The 23,967-nt window shown below is 47.2% G+C and overlaps 1 protein-coding gene across 2 annotated transcripts in view; it reads right to left on the reverse strand.

Moving 5' to 3' along the window:
• The window catches only part of GRK6 (G protein-coupled receptor kinase 6), a 729,447-nt gene that overhangs the window by 13,688 nt on the left and 691,792 nt on the right, over nucleotides 1–23,967 (reverse strand). Inside the window, exon 16 of one of the 2 annotated variants that reach the window (XM_069651526.1) lies at nucleotides 11,245–22,516. The exons of the other annotated variant lie outside the window; for it this stretch is intronic. Coding sequence (XP_069507627.1) covers nucleotides 22,466–22,516 — 51 coding nt within the window. The 3' untranslated portion in view covers nucleotides 11,245–22,465. Of the gene's footprint in view, nucleotides 1–11,244; nucleotides 22,517–23,967 lie in introns of those variants that run through there. 2 annotated transcript variants of the gene reach the window in all.

Genomic DNA, 23,967 nt, shown 5'->3' on the forward strand with positions numbered 1-23,967 from the left:
TGGAAGGATATTATAGGACAGAAAGAATATTCTAATATTTTTTGAACCAATGGCGACAGCCAAGAAGGAACTCTGCGATATGCGACCGACTATGATGATGGAAAAAAAAACATCTGAGGGACCTTAACGCGTAAAGCACCATGGGTACAGTAGATGTCACACTAGGGATAGTATTACTGGAACGCCCTGTCAGCGTACCTTTTCGAGTTTTGAAAACAACAACTGTAATACTCTGCAGCTTCCACTAGATGTCGGCCTATGCATATCATGTGATTTAAGCAGATTCTGCAAGCCTCAGAAAAATATATACACACGTCTGCTGGCATCAGGCCCGGGCTGAAGATGTGTGGGGGCCCATTTCAACATGATGGGAGGGAGCCCCCCTGTTTAGACCAAAAACAGGCTGAGGCACCCCTGGGGTGCATACATTACTATCACGACAAATATTTGGTTAATAGCTGCTGATTATCACAAGACAGGCAACCAGCAGGCATCTTCAACATTAAATGCCCACAGAAGAACTATAAACCCTTCTTTGTCAGCAAGTGGCTGATGTGGAATAGCCAGTCTTAGAAGGTAATGAGGTGCTAACACTTCTGCATATCCCTTGGGAAGTGACGGCTGGAGGGCTCCAGGAAACGTAGCTTGTAATGTCAGCCCTGCCAAGTCCAAGAACGAAAGAAATATATTGCAGTGTTACAAGAATGCAGACTGGCACCACAGGGGGGTTTCTGAGGGGCCCTCAGATGCTTGCGGCCCCTTTGATTTGAAAGGGTTTAAGGGCCCAGATGTCATCCCTAGCTGGCATGGTCTGACGGACCACGCAAATGCAACATGGCAGTCCGATAACGTACATTGCAGCAAACAGCCTGCTGGAACCCAAATTCCAAGTCATGGGTCTACCTTTATCAATGGGCACCCCAGACCTAAAATACATGATTGTGTGGACAAAGTCTGGTGGCTGATTAAAAACTAAAAATAAAGTATCCCTGGTATGACATGGTAGCTCGTAGCACTCTCTCATTATAAAGGCCAAAGCATTTGGTGTCATTTTATTGTCGGCTTGGTCAACAGTCGTGCATTCAGTTTGGTGTGAATTTCACCAAAACCACCATTTTGTTTTAGCCCAGAAAACCCTCCCTTTGATCACTTTCTCCAAGTAACAGGAAATCACTCCGGAATGGTTAGCTGGGAAACAATGCTTCAAAGGAAGCCCTGTCAGTACAATGGACTCCTCCCTTCAAGGTTTAGATTACTGGAAACTTCCATGTAGGAAGACATAGGAAGAGGGCACAGTTAAAGTAGCTCAGAGAACTTTCTAGAGACGCGGGTTCCACCATGTGGCATTTCCTAGGGCTCTCAAACATTTGGTGCACCTTTCCATGTCTTGCAGACGGAGCACTCTAGGTATATTAAAAGGCAAAGGACTCGGATTCAAGATGGCTGCTTGCAGGGAATAGACGTGCCGGCGGAGCTCCCGCACCCCGGACCCGGGAACTTGCCCACCACCCGGTCTTTGGGCTGAAATTTGAGGAGACGGGTGGCTTGAAGCAGCTCTGGTGCACGGGCGCACTGGGCGAGTCAACGAAGAGAGCCGTGACTCACTTTTGTGGAGGCCGCCGAGTCGGCCCGGACCCTGAGGGCAGGAGGGGCTGCCGCGGCCCGGCGGGTGGAGTCGAGCTCACCTGCAGCAGAGGATGAGGAGGACCCACGGCAGGGGCGGCTCGGCACTCGACTGCAGGGAAAACATAGCGGCCGCACGGCCCTGGGTTGGCTTGGAGGCTGCCTGCTCTTGGTTGACCTGGGGGCTGCCTTGGCGGGGCGACTCTGCGGGGGCCGCCCTGACGTCGGAGTAAGCGGGAAAGGCGGCAGTGGTCTGGGCGGGTGGATTTGCGGCTTGCCCTTGCCCGGGAAGGAGGAGCTGCGGCAGCGGACGGCACAGCATCTGGCCGGCGGGAAGTGTCGGGTGGCCAGCCAAGGCGGGGAGAGGCTGCGGTGAGAGCGCTCGCAAGTGAAGGAGGCTGTGCGGTGGTCTTGCGTGCATCCTGGGAGGCGCTCGCTGCCGGAGGAGGAGGCGCCCCATTAGGAGCAGCACGGAAAACTATGGTGCCCGGAACGCGACCCGGAGGGGCCGGCTGCGGAGGACTCTGGGGGAGCCGACCCCTGCGAAGATTGGAGGTTGGCCCCCCGGGGCTGCAGGATGTGGCTGGCAGAAGCGTTGAATGGGGGGCGGCCAGCAGGGTGGTAGACATCCCGTGGCTCGAAATCACAGCCTGGGGAGCAGCGCTGTGCAAAGCTGTGAGAGGGATCTGTGTTGCACTCTGCGTAGCGCACATTCCTCGTGGGGAAGAGATCACTGAGCAGCCCAGCCCAGTATCCACGGTGAGAGGTCCCCCTCGACCATTAAGGCCTCAGGCGGCACATGGAGGAGAGAGGGGCATCACTCTTGCTACCTGGGAGGTGCACCAGGAGGCGTCCTCGTCCAAGAGGAACAGGGACAAAGCACATGTGAGGCCCGGTGGGGCAGCCCAAGAGCCCGTAGGAGGGTGCAGCAGTGGATCAAGCACCCAAGGAAAGGAAGTAAAGGAAGTGGGGCAACAGGAGATAAGACATTGAAACCTCCGGAGCGCCTACTTCAAAGAGGGGGCCAGCAGCGTGCAGCGGTGAGAACCTTATGCATAAGACTCACACCAGGATGGCCACAAAACACAAAGGAAAGAGCGGGAGAGCACTGCAGACCTCGGGGGATGCTTCAGGCACTCTCCCTACTATCTGGCTGTTGCAGGAGAGGAGAGAGACGGCTAAAAGCGTGAGAGACTGCACAGAGGATGCAGGTACACCATCCGAAGGGGAGAATTCAGCCACGCTATGAAGACAAGACATAAGGGGAGAGATGCTCGCCCTGCAAACCAGTTTGACGAAAACGTTCCAGGAACAATTCCAACTTCTACGAGCGGATCTCAACTCGGCCTTGGGGGAGATCAAGCAGGAACTGCGGCAGCAGGGCAACCTAGCAGACCTCCTGGAGAGAGGGTTGCAGGAGATGGATAAAGAAGTGACGGCTCATAGGGAGGCAATTGAGAGGCTTGATGTGGCCACGCAAAATCTGGAGATTCAGATGGAGGACATGGAAAATAGGTCCCGTAGGATTAATATACGGATCAAAATGCTGCCGGAAACGGTTCAGGACAAGGAACTAAAGGGAGTGGTCCAAGCTATCTTCGCTAGGAACTGGGAATGTCACCCCCGGATGCAGTGGAGCGAGACCGGGTACACAGGGTGGGCAGAGGAGCTTCGCAGAGACTTAGAGATGTTTTAGCGTCGTTTGCCAGATACGCCCAAAAGGAAGCAGTCCTTCAAGAGGCAAGAAAGCAAGAGCCAATAAAGTATAATGAGCACCATATCGCCTTGTTCCAGGACCTAGCGAGCAGTACACTGCTAAAGAGGTGCCAAATGGGCCTGGTACTCAAGGAGCTCAACGGCAAGGGGATCAAATACAAATGGACCTTCCCTTTTGGACTTGTGTTTGAGTGGGAGGGGACCCAAAAGCGAATAACCACGTTGCAGGAAGGAGCGGATGTCTTCCGCCTGGATCTCGATGAGGCATCTACTAGTGCGGAGAGGCGGCCCACGCATGCCGGGACAGGGCCAAAACCTTGGCTATGGTCAACGGTGGGGGAAAAGAGAAGGGGGCGCAGCTGAGCGGTAAACCACCCAAGGAGAGGAATAAAAATAGCTCGGGTGGAGAGGGGAGGAGCGTCCAAGAAGAAACATAAGCCAAAGAGCGGTACTAGGGTGGTGGGCCTCTAAAGGAAGTAAGTGGCAAGGGGGGGGGCAATCATCTATGAATCGGAAAGGGTGGGTATACCCGAAAAGAAGGGGGGGAGGGGGCAGGAAGGACAAGCCCTTCTTGAGGGGAGTGGAGGAGGAGGGATAGGTGGGTGGGATAGGTAGCTGTGTTGGGGGAGGGGCGAGGGTAGGGAGGGTGAAGAGGGTGAGGGGGGTGGGCAGCAGCGGCTCGGTATAGGCCCCAGGCCATGGGAGGCGGAGAGTTACACCAATGCAAGAGGGGGCAGGAGGGCTCGAGCGGGAACACTCTAAGTTCTATGTCTGGTGGGCATGGGGGCAGGGGGAGAGGGGGGGATGGAAGCCGATCTGTGAGCTGGGACAGTGTGAGCTGCATTCAAATGGCTAACACATAATGTGAGGGGATTGAATACCCCTCTCAAGAGAAAGAGACTGGAGCAGTTTACAAGAAAGGAGGGTCCAGACATTGTAGGCCCCCAAGAAACACATCTCCGACAAAAAGATCAGGGGCACCCAAAGCTGAGGGGGTTTGGCCAGATCCTCCACGCATCGGGGAGAAGCAAGTCGGGGGCGGGGGGGTGGGTTGCCTTAGCCATCAAAGATTCGGTTGACTTTAGGGTCACAGAAACTATAAGGGACAAGGAGGGAAGGTACATCATAGTTAAGGGGACACATCAGGATAACCCATACACGATAGCTGTGATATATGCTCCAAATTCAGGTCATGAGCAGTTTTTGAAGCGCGTGCTGGGGATATTGGAAGACAAAGCCTGGGGGCAAATAATTCTGCTGGGAGACCTCAATATAGCTTGGGAGAGGGGGGCGGGATAGGTCGGGGGATCCCACGAGAGCAGGGGGGGCAGTGATGTCGGCAGGCCTCAAAGAGAGAATAGGCGGAGCAGGGCTGAGGGATGTGTGGTGGAACTGAAGGGGGATGAAGAAGGCTACTTTTCTCTCAGGGGTTCATGGGTCTCAATCTAGGATTGACTACATATGGGTCACATCCAGTTTGGTGGGTAGGATCAGAGAAGTAGTAACGGGCCCTATTGGCATAGCAGACCACAAAGTGGTCTCGATGAGGATGCCTCTAGGGCATAGGGAGAAAGGAGTGTGGACTTGGAAGTACCCCAAATATCTCCTCAGAGATCCTATTATTCAGCAGGAAATGGAAGAAAAGATCAAGAACTTTTTCGAGCTCAATAAAAGGGGGGATACTAGGGAGGAGACGAGATGGGATGCCTTTAAAGCTACACTGAGGGGGGAACTTATAGCGGCCGCAGCGCAGAGAAAGAGGCAGCTAGAGGGGGAAGTTGAGAAAGCCAGGCAACGGGAGCTACTCCGACCAGGGCAGCCATGAGGGAATATCGCAGAGCATTGGGGCAGTTGGAAATCCTCTGCACCAAAAAGGCTGAAGGGGCGCTGCTTTGTGTCCGCCAGAAATTTTACGCTAAAGCGAATAAGGCAGGTGCACTCCTTGCGTGCCTACTGATGGGAGCCCACGCTAGGAATGCAATCACAGCCCTAAAAACAGTCTCAGGGGAGCGGGTGACGCGAGTAGGGGAGATGCAGGAAACGTTAGTACAATTCTATGAGTCTCTTTACACGTCGCAGGAGCCCCGGGCCTGCTCACAGGTTGAGTTTTTGGAGAGTATGGAGATGGAAAAGATCGGGAAGGAGGCGCTTGACTCACTTAACAGGGAGGTTTCAGAGGAGGAAGTGAGGAAGGTGATCTGCAACCTACCACCGAACAAGGCGCTGGGCCCGGATGGATATAATGCAGCTTTTTATAAAACTTTCGCATCCACATTAGTTCCGCACCTGACTCCCCTTTTTAACACATTTAGATTGACGGGGAGAATAACCCCGACCAAGGAGGAGGCAAGGCTGACCCTCATTTTGAAGCTACACAAGGCCCCCGAAGAGAGGACATCTTACAGGCCCATAGCGCTAATTAATACTGACGGCCAAATATTCACAAAATTCTTGGCCAACAGGCTGGAGGGCTTTCTCCCAGATTTGATCCATCCTGATCAAGCGTGGTTTATAAGAGGCTGAAAAACTGCGGATAACATCAGGAGGGTGGCCCATCTGGTGGAAAAAGTCAAAAGGACGGACACTCCCGCGGTCCTTTTATCGCTGGACACAGAAAAAGCGGTTGACCGCGTGGAGTGGTCCTTCTTGTTCAGGACCATGCAAAAATGGGCAATGGTGGAGAGTTTTTACGTATGGTTCGGGCTAATTACCAGGCGCCAATCATGAGAATAGCAGTGAATGGGGGCATGTCGAGGTCTTTTAGACAGAGCAGGGGCACCAAGCAGGGCAGTCCCTTGTCCCCGATGCTTTATGCAATTTATTTGGAACCTCTTTTGCAGGCAATTAGGGAGACCATAGGGATACAGGGCATTCCATTTGGGGGGAAGGAACAAAAAGTGGCAGCATTCGCTGATGACATGTTACTAACGTTGACGGCGCCCCGGGAGTCTATTCAAGCAAGCAGGGCTCTGCTGGAGGAGTTTTGTGGAAGCCTCCGGCTTGAAGATTAACGCCAGCAAATCAGAACTTTTAAACCTGACTCTAAACCCAGGGGATCGGGAGACGCTTAGGGCGACTACCCCATTTCTATGGAGTCCGGGTGGTATTAAGTACTTAGGAGTGAAAATTACACCAACCTTAGCTGGCTGGTATCAAGCTAACTATCCGCCACTGCTGAGGGACATCAAGCGGGATTACCGCAGGTGGAGAGACCTCCGCTTGTCGTGGCTGGGCAGGGTAGCAGCTGTTAAAATGGTAACTCTGCCGCGCCTTCTGTACCTCTTCCAGGCAATACCTCAAGCAGTACCTGTAGGCTTTTTTAATGAGTTGGGAACCTTGACCAGTGAATTCTTGTGGGCAGGGAGGAAGGCGCGAGTCAGCAGGCCGTTGATGATGGCACCTAGATGCGAGGGGGGACTTGCACTACCAATTTCCAACAGTATTATGAAGCTGCGCAGCTGCGGTTAATTAGAGAATGGCTTCGGGAAGGAGAGGCCACACAGGATAAACAGTGGGTGAAAATGGATAGAGCGGTGGCGCACCATAGTCTGGCGGAGGTATTGTGGCTTCCAAAGCAGCTTAGGCCTAAGTACCTATATGAGAGTACCATAATGAAATTAATGGCAGAGAATTGGGACAAACTGGTGAGAACAAAGGGGATCACAACCTTTCTGTCCCCTTTCACACCCTTGTTCGGTAACGGGGATTTCACGCCAGGGCTGGAAGCGGGTGCGTTTACGCAGTGCCAGGAGGGGGGGTGTAAGTGGCTGAGCAACCTGTTCCGAGGGGGGGAGAATTCTCTCAATCGAGGAGTGCAAGAGGGAGTACGGGATAAAGGAGGGGGAAAGGCTCAGATATGCGCAACTACGGCATTGGGTACTGAACCCGGCGAACAAGCAGGCAGCAACTAGAGAAAAGACGCGTTTTGAGAGATTCCCCTTGTCTAATGACGGATCCACGGGGCCGATATCCAACCTATAAAAAATTTAGGACGAGGCAAACACCAGGGGCCAATGGCGATATATGCGGAGGTGGGAGCAGATCATAGGAAGGGAAATTGAGCGAGAAGAGTGGAAGAGGCTATGGAGGAAAATCCCCAATCTGGCGAAGGCATCACAACTACAGGAAACATGATATAAGATTCTGTTTGGGTGGCATTATACTCCAGCACGCCTCCGGGAGATCTATCCTAACACTTCGGGGATGTGCTGGAGGGACTGTGGGTTGGAGGGCACGGCACAACATATTTGGTGGGACTGCCCGGCAATCAGGCCCTTTTGGCAGGAAGTAGGGGAGGCGCAGGAGCAGGTGTTTGGGATAGGGAGCAGCAGACCACCAGAGGAAGTTCTCCTGGGTCTTGGAGGGGGTACCGTCCCGGGGGAGCCAAGATCCTGGGAGAAAGCGAGGGCGTTCCTCGTAATTGCAGCTATGACGGTAATAGCGCAATGATGGAGCAGCGTGGAGGTTCCTCTCCTGCGGGACTTGCTGCGGAAGCTTTGGGAAATTGCAGCTCTCGAGTGGGCAACATACGCCATGAACAATAACGTGATCTCTTTCGCAAGGGGCTGGGAAGACATTATGGTATTTGTTAAGGATGACTTTCGAATTGGTTGGCGCCCTCAGCGCCTGCGGCTGCTGGACTTGCAGTAAACTTTGGCGAGCGGTTCTTGGGTGTAATAGATCAAGGACAAAACTAGGAGGGAGGGAGTGAGGGAGGGAAGGGGGGTCTGGGGTCATGCCCAGTGCTGCCTCAACATCACAAACTATCGACTGACTCAGGGCGTAATGGATCAAAGACTTACAACTGTACTTACGTACAGCTGCCTGTGGGGGGGGAGGAGGGTTGTTGGGAAATGCTTTCTTTTTTGTTGTTGTTGAAAATAAATAAAAAGAGTTCTAAAAAAAAAAAAGAAAAAGGCAAAAGGACTTGTTACAGCAAAGCACATTGGCCCTTTACAGAGGTTTTGGAATGGTCCAAGCCTCTGTGGTAACATTTCATCTGTCCCATGGCAGTGCTCTTGGGCAATGGGGAAAAGGAAGATTGTGTATGTTGGGGCACAAAATCTAGAAATTGCTCCAATATGGAATTTGCACACCAACCTGATTCAGTGGCACCGACTGGCATATTTGCAAGCCAAGCGAGCGAATACTGTGGCATTCAAGGAATTTAAATTGTTATGCTCCGCCATAGATGCTGCTCCTTTACTTGGAAATTTGGGAGGAGAGATTCCTTCTCACTTAAATATCTATTCTCTTTACACTCCCTCCTTTTCTTGAGCCAAGACACTAAGCAGACTGGATTGTTTGGTTTTGTATGTTCTCTTTTGTGAAGTTGACACATGGAAGGAGGTCCCCCCATTTGCATCATCACAGAAGCGCAGTTGCTACAGCATTCAAATTCATTATCAGGTGAGATTGTAGGGGTTAATTTAGAATAGCAAAAACATGGCATTGATAGATTGAAATAGTTTAACAGAGGATACATTACCAATAAAGCTAATTGTTTGAAGTAAAATACATTCTAGTCTGTTTTTAATTGCAGCTTCTGGTAGAAACTTCCTAGGCCTATCAGGTTGCGCTGACACCTCCAATGAGCCCCACATTGGTTATTCCTCATCTTCACTTTGAGATTAAGACTACTCCGACATTGGGTGCCAATGAGTTATTTATTATTAAAACGTATTATAGCGTTTGCCTCTACTCTCTCCCTGGTGTTTGGATACTTGTTCATTCTTATTTTTATTCTCTTATATTTTCTGAGTCTGAGCATGATAGTTTGGTCTTCAAAAAGGTGTTTGATATAGGAATACACCAAAATGTTGCATTACAAATTTAGCAAAACAAAAGAGGTGATGGCTGGAAGGTTTAAAATAAATCTTAACCTCTGGGCAACCCTCCAGACCATCGTTCTTCACCTGCCAAGCCATTGCAGACAAGGAAATACCATATGCAAATCTTTCTTGGTCCCACCCCAAAAGGGACAGTCCAGCGTGCCTGCAGGGTCTAGAGACCCAAGCTACTCCTCACTGATGAGGTCGAAATATGTCTGGGGATGCTTCTGGTCTCGTGCAGAGGGCATGTGACCTAGCAGTTTGGGCTGGACTGCCTCTTAGGGATGGGACTATGCATAATTTGCATCTGGTCATTCCCCTGTGTAATGGCTGGGCAGGCAAAGAACCGCGATCTGGAGGGTTGCACACAATTGCCAGAGGTTTAAGATGAATTCTAAACCTTCCAGCCATCACCTTTGTTTTTGCATTTCAAATGAAATGTTACACAAATCACATAGGACTGCACATTTGAATATCTCATTTTAAATCAACCATGCAGTAAAAGGAGTTTTGTAATAAAGATGTTTTTCTATTTATTCTGGACATAAAATGTCATTGGATGGAATGACACTACAAATTTGCTAAAATTATACTCTAAAATCTTTTCACTTTATACTAGTAAGAGTCTTCCTTTCTTCTATATTTTACGTAAATTAACCTAGCTCCTATTTGAGACAGTTTTTCCCTGTAGTCAGAAGCCTTAGCGATTTAAACGTGGGCAGCCGCGTGCCAGATTAAGATCAGGTGGCAGGTTTGTAGTTCCCTGGCAGACATGTGAGATTCTGCTCTTCTGCAGCATTTAAACACAAAAAGCCCATTTCTGTCGAACCCTACGGGACCTCCCAACAGTATAAAAAGGGATGGGGAAATATGTGGGTGTTATGCAAGTCAGGAGCATGGGGTGAAGGACAGTGGGTGGTGGACTGGCAAGGAGGAAAGGTGCAGCAGCCGAGCTGTGGAGGAGCATATTGGGGAGGAGGGAGAAGACAAAAGAGATGAAAAGTAGCACTGGGGTGCAAAGGGTAGAAGATAAAAGGAGAGTGGAGACAAGGAGATGGGAAGAATAGATTTGTGGAGGGAAGAGAATTAAGACTGGAAGAGGAAATGGAAAGGGGGAGAGAAGGCAGACTGGAGGAAAGAAGGTAGATAAGCCGCATTAAAAGAAGGGGAAGAGGAGGAGATGTTTAGAGCATGTTAGAATGTCAAGGAGAGAAAGTGAAGACCACGAAGGGGAGGCGACATGGCAGAGGAGGGACCCAAGAAGCTAGGCAGCAGAATACGCAGTTTCTCTGAATGCAGGCTCTTGGAAAGGTTCCTAGACTGTTGGAGGAACACACCTAAAAAGGTCCTAAAACCTAAAAAGGTTTTAGCACAACCCCAGGGGCCCAACACGATCTGGGATCCTAAGGTATCGAATGCCTAGCTCATGTCCCGATGACCTAAACCACTAGGTGTGGTCATGCCAAGTTGTTCTGTAGCTAGGAATGACACACGGACATCCATGAAAGTCAAGTAAGCCCTCACAACAAGGTGCAGGGCACTGAAAACCCTAGGCAACTGTTTTGCATGCCAGAGAGGCTAAGTCTAGAAGTGAGAGAAGGTTGGAGGACCACAACCCTAAAGGAAAGCCAAACTAGTTTCCGTTTATTGAAACCCCAACATTTGACCTCATCTACCCTAATCGCTTATTTTCGGTCTCTTAACCCTTTGACACGGAGATTCTGGCTTGGAATCATCTGTTCATCTCACATTATGACACACACAAGCACACATTCTAAGAGAGCTGGGATGTGAAGCATGTCACTTCAGGTTGAGATCATTAGAACAAACTTCAAACACCTGGGATCGCGGCATTACATCAAAAGAGAGCACTGAGGGTCCAAGATGTCCTGTGCTTGTGGTTGTGTTGAACATATTCACTTAACATGCAAGACCTCTATTCGATTAAACATAACATGAACTGCATAAATAAATTATATACATGCATATTACCAATAATTGATCTGTTTTGTCCTGTTGCAATGAGTGAATATTCACAGGCAAACTCAAGGCATAATAAAACACAGCACAGACCTTTGATTGAAATTGTGTATTGTTCACAGTCCAAGATGCTTGGCTCAGAGCTACATGAAAAACATACAATATTCTCATACGGAAGATGATGATACAGGTTATTGCTAAAAACTCAAATGGACAATATTACAGCTGTACAGTACAAGGGTTGGAATGCTTGTAAAAACAGTATGACAAATTAAAAACACTTCATAAAAAATAAAAGAAATGATTGACAACAGTAAAGACATCATTGGGTAGGCGTTCATAAAGGACACATGAAGACCCTAGCCCAACATTTTCCAACGGTTGGCAAGAACTGCAATTTTAAAGCAGGTATGAAGGCCATGTGGTTAGGGGTCCAGAATAAACTACAGAGTGACTCCTATAACAACCTCCCTGGTACACATACATCATGAGAGCTGTCTCCGCAAGACACACATCCAAACATACAGACCCTCAGAGCCCATACCCAGCTTTCTTGTATTCATCCATTCAGAAGCCCATCTTTCGGGGCAAGGTGGAAAGGGCACTGCACATCTGTTCTACTTCAACCACAAAGTTCAACATGTTTTGCTCACTTCCCCTGTAAAGTCACGCTCAACACTGGTGATCAGTTTGTACATCAGTCAGTCAATCTTAAGCATCTCGTTTGTACATACACCCACATGCATCCTATGGCTTTTCACTGCCTAGAGTGCTTTCATTCAGTACCAGAGCGATCATTTCTACCCCCAGGTTTCCTATGACCCTTTCGGCTTCCTTAGTGCTTTCAAGCTGCACAGCCAAGCCCTGGCAGTGATAGCTTCTTGTCCTATATTGCCTTCAGAATCTGTTCCTACATGCTGTGCACTAGGGCATGAGCTCCTTTTTCCTAGTTGCAACCTTCAACATGTCTGGGATTCCCAGTGCCCCACAAGGGTATTTTCTAATGACATCTGTACACCCATGCAGCAATCTCACTGACATTTGCAGTTCCACACCAATTGATTGAACAGCCATTTAGGGACACCAGTGGAGGAGGCATGGTACTTAAGGCATCTTAATAGACGAGTCACAGGAGTGATGAAACACTCATACTCCTCATCCACCCACATGGCATGGAAGTAGGGCCCTACGTACCAAGAGTACAGGCGGAATGAATAATTAATCTCAGGGTCAGTCAGGTGCTCAATGTCCCCAATGCTCCTGTTGCCCACCCCCCAAATCCTGCCGCTTCCGGACTGGTTGCCATTTGCAAGAAAAAAGTAAAAACAATTTTCTCTGAAAGATGCTGCATCCAAGGAAGATTGATGGGATGCCCGCACAAGTATTTCTCTGCATGCCAGTTTCTTCTTACATGATTATTTTCCAACATAAACGCTGGTAGCATAACATATCCCAGAATCCAGATAAAGAGGTTTGACAGAGGGAGACCAAGGACAGTTCTGGAATCTATGAAAGAAATTTGTTATTTCTAGGTTGTTCCAAGAGAGCACGGCCAACCGATTTAGACAGTGACTGCACAGGACTAAAAGGCATCAAATCAATTACACAGAGTGCTCCACCTTAACGCAGCATCCTTTGTGAAGGACAAATCTAAGGATTCAAGTCTACGAAAACGAATGTCCCCATGTCACTCCCTCAACTAGTTCTGAAATGGCAATCATTTTCTGGATGGGCACAGATGCTCCAAATTGAATGAGGAGAAATCTCCAGAAACAACATTCCATACATTTCATAACATTTAGAAACAAAGGATACACCATCTTCCTGAAAATGGTGCCTTTACTCTGTTAAGTCTCAGGAGTAATAGGTGAATACATCCCTGAATTAAATATTAACCATTTGCATATGTTGTGTATATTATTGGCACACATGATCACTATATTTTCTTCCTAGAATGCCAATTATGAATCTGCCACTGTGTGGGAACCTACTATGTTCAGTGACACCATGAAAGAGTGGAAATCAGTCGTCCATTTGCTGTAACTTGCATAGGAGTAAACATAGTGTTGTCCAGCAAAGCCACTAGGCGTAAGAACTGACAAAGTCCAGGAGAAAGTAGGGCTAGGGGAAACAAAATCCAAGTCACTTAATTTCCTGAACTGTGAGGCGCTCTCTGTATTAAGGAATTTGTGAAAAGTGGTAAAGTTAATTGTCAGATCAGTTTACAAGAAGAGTATCCACTAGAGACTTTGCCCAGATGGGAAGCAATCCCTGGATATTTAAAATATGTGCGATACAAAGATCTTGGGGGTGGAGGTAAAACCGTCTGCTTGAGGCCTGCATATGTTTTAGCCACCAAATGAGACCAGCAATGGTTTTTACAGATACACAGATCCAAAGCTGAACTGAGATCTAAAAAACAAAAAGGAGCAAGTTCACCTCTTCATGTTCATAAGAGCACGCTTGTCCATCTTGAATCTAGTCTTGTGGGAAAGGAAAAGGAGGGGAAATGGGGTCTTTATTGCCAAATTATTTATTTGGAACTTTAGGAAAGGCTGGAGGTTCAGTGATTTAAGCCAGTTCTACTTGGACAGTGAAAGGAATGTAGGACTGGAGTAGAAATATATAGATTGCTTCTTCTGTGTCTGATCCAGTGAACCCCAATCACCATTTAAGAGGTATTTTTTTTCAGCCTGGCTGGGAACAAGATCGCTGCTTGTAGCCATTTGGTGGAACAACCCTGGAACCACCAGCTAATCACTGAAGTATTATTGTGAAATGGTATTTTTTATTTCACTGCACGTCGCGGGCCTTTTCCATGGGTGGAAAGGCTTGACCCAACCAGTTTGCCAGCTGTGGACTAAAGAGTAATCTACAAAGATTTCTTCGAACCGTTTGCTGCAGACTAACTGAAGGTTTAATACAGTCTAGCATGGCGTTGGCGCCTGAATTGAGCAGTACTTCTAATAGGGGTTACAGATGAACCACTTAAAAGGCACATGCACCGTGCAGAGTACATTTGTGAACACTTGGGACTTGCACAGGCAATTAAGACCTCTTTCTGCAAACAGCAGGTATTTTCAACACTCCGTGATGGGAGGATGAAAGCATCTCTGGTGCACAGCTCCGAGCTGGGTCACCACCACATACTGAGCCAGAGCTACCATGTGTTAAGACACCACAGCAAAGAGCTCCTCAGATGTTCTAGAGAGCATGAAGCACTGGAATAAAATCCTCTTTTGGAACTTCGCCATGCAGCTCTTTGGCATTCAGGAGACACTGGATCCATAGATAAATGTTGAACTGAGGCAAGATTAAAAGATCGGTCAGGTCTTTCAAAGCAAAGGAACTGGTCTTCTATTGCATTTTGCTGGGGAAAATGGACGTTTCTTTCCACTGGAGCACCAAGCTCATCGTAATGAGGAAATCGCTGCACCCATTGAATAATCCAATGTCTTTGTGGAATCTTGAGTTACTCTTGTGGCAAGGTAGACATTTTGTACTCCATGCCAAATATTTGCTTTTCAGAAGAAACATTCAATTGCTTTTCTTTCAGAAGGCTGCTGCTTTATAAACATCGTCTCCAGTCTGGGATGGCCCTCACGGTTGCACAGGAAACAGTGTGGCTAAAGTGGTGCCAATTTACTACCTGTTTGGCATTGTTGCAAAAGCTCATCTCTATGGTGAACACAGAACGCTATCATCAAGTGTCAAACCCAACACTCTGGGATGCCCTAAACAGGCACTCCAACTCATTCAAGACCTATGGTGCATGCTGCCCGTTTCATTGAACTGAAAGAGATTTCTGCTATATCTGCATTTGCTGAAAAAATGGACCGGCATTTACAAAGTAAGGATGAAAAAATGTTACAAGCAGAGCTAAATCATAGATGCCCGAGAAGGGAGCAAAGCCAGCAATTAGACCGAAGTCACATTTTTTTAAATTGTAAAGTCAACACAGAAGTAGTATAAACTTACATTGAAGATAATATTGCATTTTGATATGACTGTGTCCAGAAGATTCTCATCACTGCAAGTATTGGTCTTTTCAAATTAGATTTAGCTTTTTATTTTTAAAAACTTGGATACTATGCACTAAGTGTAAGGTGCCTTCAGAAACAGACTATTCTGTCCAAAGCTTCTGTGCCCAAGAGAGGCAACAACCGCAATGAAGGAGCACGGCTAGAAGTTGTTTCAATTAAAACTTGGCAAGGAAACATCAAACCACTGGATTGCATTGCCTTACGCATCAACATACTGTATTAATCGGGTGATGTATAGAGACTCATTACCCCAAGAGTCATTCCCAGGGACCTGAATCAGAGTCTACTCTTTGGTGGGTTAGGCAAAAGATGACAGATTAAGGACCACAGCAGTCTTGAGAAGCAAAAGGTTTGGATGGAGAGGCTAAATTTGGTTCTTGCTTGAGTAGCGCGAACCTCAAGAAACCAAACAGGGAGTAGAATATTCTTAGCCAAGGCGAACCAACGAGCAAAGAACCCTGGTGCATAAGAGACATTGCACAATCTAGTTTATGTAATATGTATGTTAGGAAAGAGGTTAACACTGAAAACCAGCTTTAACAGTGGTAACAGAAGCTCTAAACAGTTGTCCTGCTACCTTGTTATTAAAAATGCTGGAGGAATCAGTCATTCAAAACACAATAAGGAGGTGGCCTCAAAACTGAAGAAATCTGAGCCACTGGGGAGCTTTATGCCTCCCGGAGCTCCAAAAAGGTTCCACCGCTGGATGAACTGTGAAACCTTGGGAAATTAAAATTCTGATCCCTCTCAAAATGACACGTTGATGGATTCAGAAACTTCCTTGGTAACAGAAACCCTAAATGCAATTTAGCCTCCTCAAATGACTGCCAGGAGAACTGAGAATGAGTTTCAGATTTCCTTGTACCTCTACCAATTTTGAAATGCTTTCAAGTAGGAGATGCAGAGGGTGGATCCGGTCACAGTTGAAGTGCCAAATAGTTTGAAGAAACTTTACCGGTAACCACTGTACGAGCACTAATGAGTCTTTTTAGGCGTACAGGCAAAACAGATAACCAATCAAGGGCACACCAATCCACTGGTTCATGGAACCCAGGCACAACCTCCAAATAAAGGGATACGCTGCCACCTTACCAAGTGTCGCTGGGATTTGGCCAAAACATGAGCTATCTTGCAATTTTCTAAAGCTCTTGGCAGATGCACACCTCAAATAGTCACAAACCTAGCTGAAAGGAATAGGTCTCCCCATTCCAGCGGGCTTTCCAGACTTATTTGTCCCTGGAATAGGGACACTCCTGAAAGGGCCAACAGCGGTCCGTGCTATGGGGCAGAGAAGACTCACAAATACAGGCAGACACTGCCCACCCTCCTGTTAATAAATCTCTGATCCAAATCTGGTGCGGTAGCAGGCCTTTCCCAAAGATCAACTGGAGCTGGGCTCTTTTACACATTGGTTGAATTAGAGCACAGAGAACACAAACACAAAGTAATGGGCAGAAAAAGTCGACAATCCCCAGCAATGGATATACAAAATCCTGAAGTGTCTGGGAATGGTTGATCCAACACAGATGGGGCAAGTATGGCACTTTAAAGAAAAGAGCAGAGCAGGTGACCCAACCAAAGTTCTTCCTGGAAACCGCACAGTCTAATCTGGGGCGATCTACAACTGCAGATGGTGCCAACCATATATGAAGGTGGGGGAGAAGTGCAACATTATCTCTAATCTTTACTCGGCACAGACAGACAGCACCCTGTTCCTCCATACTTCTGGAGAGATGTAGATTAGTCAGGTGGCTGGCAACTAATAAGCCACAATGGCTGAGACCGCTTGGCTCCTCCCGATGGTGTAGACATCCCAAACACCAGCTGTAGAGGGGCCTTTCAACACACTATAGAAAGCATGGGGTACAGCTCCTGTAGCTTCCTTGCAGGTCCTTTTCAATGGCAGATGTGTCACCTTGCACACTGAATGCATTAATGCTATTAGAAGAACGTGCTTGTCAAATGAATATTTCATTTAAAGCAAGCTACCCATGCAACGAGGCCTCCAACCACAGAGCATGGCCATTGGAAGAATCTGGGTAGTTGTCTGAAAGGAGGTCATGTTCCAGAGAACCAAAGATTCCCCTTTTACATAGAAGTCATTTCATTCTTTCAGCTTCAAAAATCAGAATCCGATGTAAGGATGGAAAAAAATGGCATACTTGACATTCACGATAAGGCACTTAAAGGAGGAATAAAGAATTAGCCCTAAGAAAAACATTATCCTGTTTTAACATTGTAGGGTTCCTTGTTGGAAGGAAATGGATGGTCAATCAGCACACAAAAGTATCTGGGATCAAAGAAGTACTCTTTCATGTCACCATGTGGCCGTTGGCTGAAAGGACTATTGATCAAAAAGAACAGACATGGCCAATACTGCAGTGCTAAAATAGAGTGGGTGTTCCAGAGCAAGGAGATTAATGCAGAGGAGCCAGACTTCCATATTCACGAGAAAAACATTCAGTGATGCCATGGGGGTAATTACAGCCCGATCTAACCTGTTGTACTACACTAATTACCAGAAAATTGGGTTCTACTCAATGTACAGAGCACAGCACTAAAACTGAAGCCACTTGGTTTCATACTGCTGTCCAGTGGCCCCTATTGACACCTAGGTACACATGGATCCCCAAGAGGGACCATAAGGACGGCTAGCTTCATTGTTCTTAAAAATATGAAAAATACATGAGCAACCCTTTAAGTGATTCATGACTAAATACTGGCATACAAAAGTCCTCAAGGGCGGCATGCTCAAAGTGTTTTTTCGGGGAGTAAGCGGGGGAACCCCCATCACTCTTCAAATCCATCTTGAAATCCGAGGGAGTCAATACAGTTATTTTTATATCAAAATGCTTAAATACTTTTTTTGCTGAAATTATATTTATGACCACTACATAACTTGAAAGATTGATTGCAAGGGTGCAAATCTAGACACCCATGCACTTCCCCATTCTGGGGAACAAGTAGACCCACCCCAACCAAAAGGAACAAAAGAAAGTTTAGTGATCCTAGAGAGGACTGAAAGAACCCATCTATATGCGGCTACCACATCCAACCATAACACCTGTTTGAAATATGCAGACCATTTTGGGTAAATCCGGTCCCATTAGGAAAAACATACAAGAACTCATCCTAAAAGAATCAAAAAGATGCACAAGTTTGGCCCTTAGCCAACAGTACCAAGGTGGTTGCCACAAATATTTTTAAAAAGTAGGGGAGGCTACAACCTTCACTCACCAGAGTGACTGGCATCCCTCCAATGAGAAGGCTGAGTGCTGAACTCTTGCAGATGTAAGGGGAGGAGGGGAGATGCCTTTGGGCCCAGGAGCATTAGGACACATTATAGGCTATCCTAGAACAGGGCTTGGAGTGGATTCCTTCAGATTAAACCAGTCACTCTCCCAACACAATAGGGAGAACAGCATGTACGCCTCAAAGGCAGCCGTAAACTCTACGACATTTAAAGGGAAGGAGCTGCGCTAGGATACACCTATCCTGAATCTTAAGCCTAGTGCCTCTTCACCCATGCTAAAAGAAATCCTAGGCTTATAGAGTAAAGGTTCTTTGACGAGGTGGAGACCAAATGGGACTAATTGTTCCTTAGGGAATTGAATAAAGAGAAAGGGAACACTGAAAGACATGCATTGGAAGCCATGCATGAGGGACAGAGGTGACCATGTGCCGCAGCATCCTCTGGATTCAGCGAAAAGCGGCAGAGCACATTACTGACAATTAAGGCCTATTGTTTCAAAGAGAGCACATCGAGGAAAGGCCTTTTGCCGGCAGTATGAATAGTATTTGATGAGCAGGTAAAAACTACGGTTGTGCTAGGTCTACATAGAGATTTGCTGATAAACAGTTAAGACTGATGTGCATGCATTTGGAGGTCCCAATCATGTCACACTTGTCATAGATTTGAATCTCCTTCCATCACAGATGAGCAGCCATTTCTGCCAAAACACAAACTCCTGAGGGGTGGGTTTCAACCTGAAGGTAAGAGCCTTGTACTGACAGTGCACAGCCCAGGTGAGGAATCCGACATAAAAAAAAAAAAGAAGAAACGACACATGAAGTGGCTGAATGAAAGAGGGCCAGAGTCAAAGACTGGAATGTCTTCTTAATTCTAGCGAATTGGTTTGCCACCTGTGGCTCTCCAGATATTTTAGCCTAGGGCTCACTTGATCTCCCACCATTTACTATGCTGGCTGGTGCTCATGGGAGTTATAGTCCAAAACATCAAGAGCACCAATGGTTGCATACCCCCGATATAGGGTCATTGATGGTCCGGGGTTACATGTAGTTGGTGGCCATTTGCTAGTCGTGGGGTTAGAGGAGAGGTGGGTGGGAGCGAAAGCTTAGGTAGGGGTGGTAGAAACTGCGGGGTGAAGAGGGTCTGAACCTCTGCTCAACTATAGGAAACACCCAAATGTTCTGTGTACCAGAATACAAGGAAAGGCTAAAGGCAACCTGTGCCCCCACTATTCCTGTGCACCATCTCTACCCCACCAGAGTAGGGAGCACATACATCTGTGGGCAGACGGGACTGAATAAAACCATTTCTGCTTCTCGGCATTCAAACAGAAGCATGAGGGGTAGAAACTTTTTTTGCGGGGCTTCTAGAGCGGTTGCCTTACAGCATCCAGAGCATTGGATCTCTATGTCACAAAACCCGAGGGGAAACGAGCCACAGTAGGATAAAGGATATTAAGGTGACTCCATGGCAATCCTGCTCATAACAGGATTTCACCACACCATTACCATCCCATCTTCCATTGGAAAAGCACTCCAGCAGAGGAATACCCAGGTTAAAGGGCAGACCACCTGGTTTGTTTTTTCTGGCAACTATGCCTGCCTTTAAACAACCTCCCGGGTGATTCCACCGGTGCCAGTGGAAACGTTTACTGTCCTCCAACCAAATGTCCAGTTCAGGCTGCACTTCACTAGCAAACATAATGACTTGCCAGAGGGAAAATCCTTTTTGGTAAGCCGCCATCTCCACAGTGACTAACACTTTCCTATCCAGAAGGGTAGCATCTGGGACCTTAAGACACACAGATGCACAAAAAGTAAGCTGCACAATATTTGTGAAGTGTCACCTAAAGAATCAGTCTTAAACATCACTCACAGAGCGCGAGGACAGACGAGGTGTGGTGCCCCCGAACATTCAGACCTTTTGAATGAGAATACCCTGGCAATGGAGATTTGTGAAATATTTGCACTTAGATTCCTGACCGTTCCAAAGTGTCTACCTTCTGGAAGCTATACAGCCAGTTATTGGATTCAAAGCATAAACCATGGAAGTGCACAGGAGTATTCCAGAATCAGGAGTGGTCATGGTCCAAAAGACTCCTTTCAGTCACAGCCCTCAGTGTAATGTCAGCCAAAACGGGTTCCCCAGATCCGTTAAATAGCTATGCAGTAGTAACCCAAGTATGACACCTTGAGCCATTGCCACCTTTATAGCCAACAGTATGGCCTATGCTGCGGCCTGAAGAAGTAATTCAATGATGGGATAAAACAAAGCTTCATGCCTGAGAATACAAAACCTTTAGCTGTACAGCCAGGAATAACCACAAGCGTCACAGGATACAGTGTCACTTGGGAGCTGTGTTTCAGTCTTTGGCAGGTAGTGGAGGTGGAAGGGGTGATTGGATCCTCTGGTCCCCTTGCAAATGATGCGTCTTTCACCCGCATCACAAATGATTCCTGGCATAGGTCAACGGAGATGCTCGATTGACTGGGAATAAAGTGCTGAACGTAAAGGTGGTCCCTTCTTGAACGGCAATCTTCTGATTAAGTAAATGATTCATTTAGGACATACTCCACCGATGGGTTCAAACAAATTGAAAGGTGATGCTTCGTGCCCTACGTGGCAATCAGAAGAGAGAGTAAAGTGGCAACACCTTGGCACCGGCCGGTAAAGGGACTGCTCTGCAGCCCATATCTGGATTATATTTGAGCATCTAATGTAGATCAACTTATGGATACCACAAAGCGCCAACGGGCGACTCATTGGGGCACAAACCAAACTGTCCTTTTCAGAGCTAGTACATTTGTGCACAGCTTTAGTAGGACAAGGCCGAAGGAGTGTTTAATTTACCTTTGTAGGAACTGCAGACAGGTGAAACAAGATTGGGCTGACATGGGCTTCTACTATGAGCAGAGTTATAGTCTCTGAAAACAACTAGGGATGGCGCCTAGTGGTAAGCTCTAAAGGGTTGTAAAGGTGACCATAGCATTGGAATCAAGAGCACCACCTGTACCTGCAGTATTTGGTGACCAGGTTGAAGTGGTAACTTGTACAGCTCATTCTCAAGATTCCATCCCTGTCCTGGAGGGGGGGCACTTTTGAAAGTAAGAACTTAAAGCATGAGAATACAAAACAATATTTTCTACTTCCTACTTGTAAAGTCCTGAACCTACAAGTGAACACACAGCAATTGTTTACATACCATTGTTGTACAGAGGTTATGGAAGAAATCTATATGATTTTTATTAAAGAATAGTGTGGCTGGGGCTAAGGTTAGCCTTGTTCGATCCCTTTACCAGCTAAGCAGGATGTTTGGAAGTGTGATGACTAATGGAGGTTGTTCAAGGGTTACATTCTAGTGAACTCCTACTCTAGTACCAATCCTTCACCACACCCAGAAAACTCTTGCAACCACTTTGCTATTGACTGCTTCCAGCACACTCCACTTTATCAGGCACTACCTTTCACCCACAGAGTCTTTGGGACCAAGCCATATTTCTACAGCCCAAACACATCCATGCTATTGAAGCCATCTTGGGGTCCATTTTAGAAGATGAATAACTGTATCCAAGCACGACCATGGCACTGTCCAAGAGCACATTCACTGAAGAAACACCTCACCACCCGCTTGCCCCCTGACAATTCATTTGACATAAGGAGCAAGTATGGTTGTGTGGGAACGCAACATAACCAAAGTGAAGATTTAAAACAATCTCATTGCGTCCAGAGGTATGCTTGCACCTCTTTAAAAAATATATATGAACACTCCCCCTTTCACAGATCAAGCAGACTTATATTAAACATTTACTGTGTTATTAGCTAAAAATATACATTCCCAGAGTGTTTGTATTTATACATATTAGAACATCTTAAAGTACAAATGTGCAAAGTGTAAACAAGGCGGTCCCACAGGGTCGCTGCTGCCTCCTGCCCAGGATGATCGGACGGACGGGCGGCCTGCTGCACAGCCTGCTGCCGCACAGATGGTTCTGTAACAGCCAGGGCTCCTCCGCAAGAGCTGCCTAGAGCCGTGTTGGTTCCTCCTCGCTGTCACTGCAGTTCCCACAACAGTCCTGAGAGATGGCGGGGAGGGGACGAGGCAGATCACCGGAAAGAAAGCAGACAGTAACAGAGAAGCAAAGCAAGCAGAGAGTTAATAAGATGAAATACTTTTAGCAACAGTGGGGCGAGGCAGCAGGGTTGGGGCACGGAGGCAGAATTAGCAGGCTACCCATTATTTGCCCGATAGAGCAAGGCAATGGAGGGAATGACAATTGAAAAGCAAGAGATATGGCTCACTAAAATCAAGACATCAGCACTGGCAATATGCGGTGGGCTAGAGGTTGGCAGACAATACACAAGCAGCTTGTAACAGCAGAGGTGCAGCTCTATTGCACCAACATATACAGACACTGGTGATTCAACATCACAAAGCACTTCATGAGCTTGAGTTACCACTGCTAGCATCGGTGCACAGGTGGTGGAGAGTTTCTTTTTTTTAATTACATAAATAACTAACATGGTGCTTGTGGCCCAACAGGATCGAATATCTACAGATCTCAATATGTGTGTAAACCTCGATACCCAACCACTGACAGCAGTGCCAAGAAAAGGATACGATTCGTGTTTGCGCAAAGCTGTGGACTCCTTGTACTGGCAGAGACTGCCCTCTATGTCCCCCTCCTCTGCCCTGTGGGAGTGTGCTAATCTGTCATAAGGGTAAAGCAACAGGGTTCTGTCACATGTGAATCATTACCAGCACCAACCGCTCAACAGAATCCAAGGGGCAGAGAATACAAAACAAACACTGAGAAGGAGTCGCCTGAAAAACAAGTAATGATTCATAAACTGATTCCAGTGGGCGCTCAATTCAGCATGGTAGGAAGCCAGCCTGTCCGCCTTTTAGATGTAAGATTGGCAGTGTCCGGAATGTGCCACAGATGTTGCATCCCCTTGGGGTGGGCTTTGGAGAGAGGGGGTTCCAAGAGCCCATACTGGAGTGATGTTGAAGCAATCTTAAAGACAACTTTCACAAGTGTAATCTGGAACATCCACAATAAAAACACCAAACGAACTGCTGGGTCAAACTTTGGCTATCAGGAGCAAGGACTGCTCCTCTAGACATAGGAGGTGGGAGACCAAGCGTGAAGGATGTATGAGAAAAATCTGGCCGAGTGGGAGAGAACAGTAAGGCAGACATCTTTGTGTAACTAACTAGCCCTGCAGAAGAGTCTAGCAAGACGCTAATCTATCAATCCAGGTTGCTGAGCAGAACCGTCTCCAAGACACCATGGAGTTTGTGCACAACTCTGTACATGTACCGACTGACATCTAGTCTGAGGAACAAAAAGGTAAAAGCGCCAGAATTACATTGCGGCGAAGGGTCTTTCAATAAAGAAGTGTTGCTCTCATATCAGTTCTTGCTCTCGTCACCCTAGGATCTCTCCCATGGCCATTATTGGCGAACTGTACCATATCGGGGATTAAACCAGAAGTTGCTTAAGAATGATTTATGAAAATAAAT

The sequence above is a fragment of the Ambystoma mexicanum genome, chromosome 3p (genome assembly GCF_040938575.1).
Source record: "Ambystoma mexicanum isolate Mex_15411 chromosome 3p, UKY_AmexF1_1, whole genome shotgun sequence".
NCBI classification, from domain to species: Eukaryota; Metazoa; Chordata; class Amphibia; order Caudata; family Ambystomatidae; genus Ambystoma; species Ambystoma mexicanum.